Source organism: Crocodylus porosus, unplaced genomic scaffold (genome assembly GCF_001723895.1).
Source record: "Crocodylus porosus isolate Cpor-Errol unplaced genomic scaffold, CroPor_comp1, whole genome shotgun sequence".
Lineage (NCBI taxonomy): Eukaryota > Metazoa > Chordata > Crocodylia > Crocodylidae > Crocodylus > Crocodylus porosus.
The window spans coordinates 8,888,822-8,894,821 of NW_017728915.1; the positions used below are offsets into that span (position 1 = coordinate 8,888,822).

General features: G+C 47.7%; 1 protein-coding gene across 1 annotated transcript in view; it reads right to left on the reverse strand.

Moving 5' to 3' along the window:
- The window catches only part of NECAB2 (N-terminal EF-hand calcium binding protein 2), a 319,048-nt gene extending 313,512 nt beyond the window's left edge, over nucleotides 1-5,536 (reverse strand). The window contains exon 1 of the mRNA XM_019535664.1: nucleotides 5,194-5,536. Coding sequence (XP_019391209.1) covers nucleotides 5,194-5,418 — 225 coding nt within the window. The 5' untranslated portion in view covers nucleotides 5,419-5,536. The remainder of the gene's footprint in view (nucleotides 1-5,193) is intronic.
- Between the last annotated feature and the right edge of the window lie 464 nt (nucleotides 5,537-6,000).

The window sequence follows — 6,000 nt, forward strand, 5'->3', positions numbered from 1 at the left end:
GGAATGCATCCTGACAGCTTAGAGACCAGCATCTGACTGGTAAGTTGGGGAGGGCGGGGGAAGGCATGGTGGGGACAGATCAAGGCACCCACAGTGAAGGAGGGAGTGGGGCTGGGGAGTTGCTGCCCAGCCAGGGTGGGGTGAAGGATGGAGCCACAGGTGGCTTGTCGTCCACCCTTAGGGGAGACATGGGGAACGTGTCCCCTGGATATATGCACAGGGCGAGGGTAGGCTGCCCGGTGCAGGCTTGGGGCTGGGGGCTAAGCCAGCTTCTTCCCCATTCAGGGGCTGGGCTAGGGCTGTGCTTGGGACCACTGCTGCCTGCCCCACCCAGCCTGAGTGCAGCCCCAACCCAGCCCCCCAACTGGGAAGAGGCTGGTGCAGCCCCCGGCCCCAACCCTGCAGCACTAGCCTGCCCTCACCCTGCAGTAATTTCATGTTACAAGGAATGGCACTTATGACATTTATAAATTGACACCCTGTTTCAATTTTCTGTTGTTAGTTTCAACTTTATGATGCTTGATCTGATGTAACACCACACCAGTGAACAAGTTCGCTACATCACCTATCTCCCTGGAGAACATCTGTCCAAACTTCCTTGGACACGTTCCTTATGAAAGCAGACAAGACTCCAGAAAAACCTACAGCCAAGACTCCTGAGAAGACTCCAGCCAAGAACCCTTCAAAAAGTCCAACCAAGAGCTCTTCAAAAAGTCCAGCAAAGTCATCTCAAAGAAGTCTTTCCAAATCAATACAATTGCTACTTACAATATAAATACATTAATGTAGCTATATTACTCATCTATAATTGATTGAGTACAAAATTCTGGGTTATTTTTGGTGAAAATAGGGTATCGGGCCTTGGTTCAGAAACAAATCCCCCATTTATAACGTTCCTATGGGAAAATCAGTTCCGAGGTACAATGTTTCGACTTACGATGCGGTTTTCAGGAACCAACTGTGTCATAAGTCCGAGGACTGCCTGCACCATGCTACAGTTTTGTCTTAATTTATTAGTATCTCCATCAGGATTTTAAAAGCAACTTTAATAAACTTCATGTACTAATTTAAATACTTGCTTCATAGAAAAGGAAAACTATTTGCAAATGGGTCTTTGTAATAGTGGGGCACCACCAAAATGATTCCAAGCTCACATATTGCTAAGTATGTCATACTGCAAGTATAAGGGGTGCATCCTAATGTAACTCAAATTTAAGGAATGACAATGGACTCAGATACCTTGATGATAAACACAGCATAGATATGGCTCCCTGCCTAGCACATTAGGCCAATCTTGTTGATAAAACACTTCATGTTTTCTAGTGCAAGAAATCAACACAGCGTAATTTGCCATTGCTGTTTAATAGCACTTATCAATTACATTTTAAGTGCTAACTCTATAAGGAAGTGCCTTTTTTGTTTTAAAATAGATCTTTGCTGTTTGTTAATTAACAGGGTTTAGAAAAGCCAGTCCTTAAAAGTTAAATATTTTTAACATTTGGAACACCATAAATTTAAGTAGTGCCTTTAAAAACTATTTGCCACCTTTTCTACCTACCCAAAGGGACATGTGTGAAGCCATTTGCAGAGATGCAAAATACAAAACGTAGGACCAAGACTGTTCACTAGAGTTATGTGATGCTTCAGTTGTTGATCTGATTCAGTAGAGATTCAGTCCGATTCAGTGGCCATATCTCTGAATCTAAATCGAGTCAGAGGACGCTTTAATCCCTCTGAATTGAATCAGAACCCTCCGAATCAATTTGGAGAGATTTAGAAAGATTAAGAGATTTGGACACAGACACAGCCTTAAATGTTTTTTCTATATACTTCAAGGTACCAGGTGACTTGAGAATGCTGCGATGCTGGGGCTCATGGAGTGTCCCTCAGGAGCATGGGGGGGGCTGCACACTCCCCAGCAGACCTGGAAGTGCTTCCGGGTGGTCCACTTCCAGGTTCACCAGGGAGCACGCAGGGAGGCCCCCCTCCGTACCTCCCATGGCTCAGCAACTAGTGCCTCCTGGGTCCCCCCATAGCTGACTGCCATGCTGGGAGGGGTCTGGGGGAGCCCCCAGTGTGCTCCCCAGTGGACCTGGAGGTGGACTGGAAATACTTCTGGTCCGCTTCTGGGTTCGCTGCCAAGCATGTGCCCCACCCCACCCTCGCACTCCTGTGGGAGCATCGCAGCGTTCACGAGCCACACCTGGTACCTTGAGGTATGTAGAAAAAACATTTGAAGCTGTGTCTATGTCTCAATTGCTGATTCTCCAAATCAACATCCAACCTTCAGAGTCAGCCAAACTGAATCAGGGATAGTGATCCAAATCAACGAACTGAATCACTGTCCCTGATTTGGGCCAAATCCGAATCGAATAGGGCCTGTTTTGCACACCCCTACTGTTCACCACATGTGGTGTTTGCACACCTGATGAAAACTGTAAGATCTTACAACTTCCACCTTTTCTATTTTATCCCTCCTTAGTCTTTAAAAGGTCCCACAAGTGACAGTCCATGTTTATTCATCTTGTGGAGGAGTATATATACTCGTACATCATGCATGATCTACCTAAGATGTGCAGAAATGTGTATTAATCACTTAGAGGGATAATTAGCAAATAACTGATGATCCCTACCACTTCTATACCCCACCTCCCCATTGTCTGTCTTGTATCACAGAAAAAAGGAAGCCTGGATTTGGTTATCAGAGGGCGTGTCTACCTGTACATTTATGCTGGCTTAAATTTACTGTGCAGTAAGCGGGAATAAGCTGTTGTCTACATGTGCAGGTGTTAAAGTGTATTAATGCTGTGTGTGGACTGGCTTCGGACTAAAGTTAGTCCCAAGTCAGTCCATACACAGTGTTACTGTGCAGTAAAGCGTCTACATGTGCATTACTGGGCAGTAACTAATCGGGCATAAATTTGATACCTGCACAATGCAGGTATCAAATCTATGTTCATGTCAACATAAGTCCCCACATTTACTGTGCAATATGGGCATGCATGTGTAGACACATGCTCATACTGTGCAATAATCTCAGTTACTGTGCAGTAGCAAGTGTAGACATGCCCAGAGGATAGCAAGAAAAATGTCTACAAACTGCCTGGGCAAAACTCTCCCAGCACATGAAGGTTCAGGTCTGTAAATGGTAATACCTCTTTCTTCTCCCTCCCTCAACCAACCTGTAAATTCTTTGGAAGAAGTCCTCCCTCATTAGTGCTTGGAAAGAGCCTATTGCAATAAAGATATAATAAGTTGAAACTTTTACTGTAATGATAAATAATGGAGATGGAGCAAACTTTATGACATTTTTAAAAAATCCTCAAAAATAATTTTTGCAGAATTTGCCTCATTCTACCTGCAATTGATAAAAGATAAAGCAAAGACGACTCCAGCAATCTAACTGGAAAGTGACAGAATGAGTCTTAGGAGCCAGGGTCTAATGCTGGCAAGCATTAGTATCAATTTTGTTTTCTAGTGCTTAAATCATTTTACAGGTTTATGGCTTCTGCTTTCTTAAAATAATTATTTTTCCTTTTGGAAGCAATGTTAACACTTCTTAACTATAACAGCATCTTCCACTGACAGAGTACTTGGTCAGGCCAAAATACTGCTGTTTGCCTAGCAGTATCATCCATGTTCTCAGGACCACTTCCAACAGTTGTTGACTAAACTGCTGCTACACTATGAGTGGATGGAGCAAAAAATGTTGTCAACTCCATGAAAAACACTCTGAAGAAAGAAAACTATCTTCTCCATGATGCAGCAATTAGTTTTGAACAGCAGCATGCCTTTGCTCTCCAAAACAATTAATTTGGAACGATTTTTGATTCATCACATGCATCAGCTATGCCAAAAATAACATGGAAATCAAAACAACAAAATTAGCTCATTGTTCCTATAAGTTAAATCCCAGAATCAGGCTTATATCATAAATAAATGAGTTCTGGGGTCTTTAGAGAATGTTACTGTCTGCCTCAGAATCTGTTACAATTCAGTAAGACTATTCAGGAAATCCAACGACCAGCATAAAAGTGGTGTTGCTGGTTTGGACTGAGGGATATTGGCAGACTTGACATAAAACCTACAGAGCTATTATGAATTATCCCTAACCTCAGCTCATGCCATCAAGGTAAAACTGATGCTGTGTGTTTTAAATTAGTAGATGCCATTGTCTGAGTGACTATATAATTATAGCATTTGCACTATGTTTTGTTCTGGAGTTGCCTGTGCTGCTGTTTGTTTTTCTCCACTAGTCCATTCTCTCTTAATTCAAAGTGCAAATAATTTCCTAAAAATCTAATTTAGATAAAGCACTATAAATATCAGAATCAAGGTACTAAACATGCATTCCCCAATAACTACAAACATAAATGTTACAAACTGCTTGCATGCCCATAACAAACAGTTTATTGCAAGCTAGTATGTAGTCCTCAGGAATGTTGCTGACTAACCTAAAACGATTTCTATTTTATTGCCAGGATGCTATTGGAGAAAAAGTTCCAAAGTAAATTTGCACAGGCGCAAGGTCCCAACAAAGGTTTCTCATGCCAGAATCCTATTATGGGGGAAAAAAAAGGACTCTTGCAGTTATGGGAACAGAGAAGCAAATGTTTAAAAGCCCAATGGCGTGTAATCAGTCCCTTGTTCCTACTGCTAGGACATGGCAAAGGTAGCCCTTTTGCTAATGTCCATTTTACAAAGTGCTGCACTGCTTGTGTCCCGTGTCAGGTACAGCATTAGGCTGGCTGGGTTTCCAGCAACGTAAGACCTGCCACGCGCTGGGTGAGACCACAGGTCCCATCCTGAGTCCTACAGTGGCAGAGAGAGTGAACTGGGTCTCCCCAGGTTTCCCCCTGTTCCTCCCCCACTTGCAGCCCTCGAGGTGCTGGCCCCGAAGCCCGTGCCCCTTATGCCAGGCGCCCAGCCCCGGGCTGCACCCGCACCCCCACACCTCGGCGCAGGGGCACGTCCCTCGGGGCTGTGCTCGCCCGTGGCTGCACGAATGCTGTCCGGTGTGAGGTCCCGGCCGAGGGGGAAGCTGGCAGCCGGGCACTCCGGTGCCTCGGTTCACCGGAAGGGCATCTGCCGCGCTTCAGCGCCCGGTGCAGCCGCCCCGCGGCGGCTGCCTGGAGCCCAGCCGCCGTGGGGGAAGGCGGCCGGGCCGGGCCAGGCCAGGGGCCGCTCACTCACATCCAGGATGACCGAGGTGCCTTTCCTCTGCTCGGGCGCGAAGAAGTGGCGGGCGGCGGCCGCCTGCTCCTCGGGCAGCAGCTCGCGCTCGGCCAGCACGCTCTTGTCGCTCATCTTGGTGACTATCCAGCGGAGCAGCCCGTCCAGCCCCCGGAGCTGCGGCTGCGGCTTGTGCAGGAGCTTGTGGACGCTCGCCCTGCAGTAGCGCGCTGCCTGCTCGCACATCTTTCACACCGTCTTCATGCTGGAGCGGGGGGTACTCCCTCCCACACGGGCTACATCACCCCTGACAGCCGCTCCCGGGCACCGCTGCAAACCCCACCCTGCGCCACTCTGCCGGGGGGGCAGCCAGGGGCGGATCCAAGGGGCCACATGAGGGAGCGGCCACCCCTCTGCTCGCAGCTCCTCACTCCCGCCCCCAGCTCAACTTCGCCCTAACCACTAGCCCCCACTCCTAGTCCAGCCCCCAGCCCCTTGCTCTAGCTTCCGACATCTGCATCTTGTCAACCCAGGGTCCTGCCTGCCTACTCTCTGCTCTGGCAAAGAGGAAAGGGAAAATCCCCCTCCCCACTCTGGGGAAGAGAAATCTAATGGCCCCTGTGCCTTGCCAGGCTGGGAGATGAAGCCGCGTGGCAGGTCAGCTTGCCTGCCCTCCTGGGAGCAAAGGGAACTGGGCTCACCAAGTTTGTTTGCAGCTGGAATTTAAGGGGGGGGGGGGGCTGCCCCCCCCCCCCCACACACACACACACACAGTGATGGGAGGAAGCTTTGCTAGCTGCCTGGCAAACACTGTACAGACAAACACCA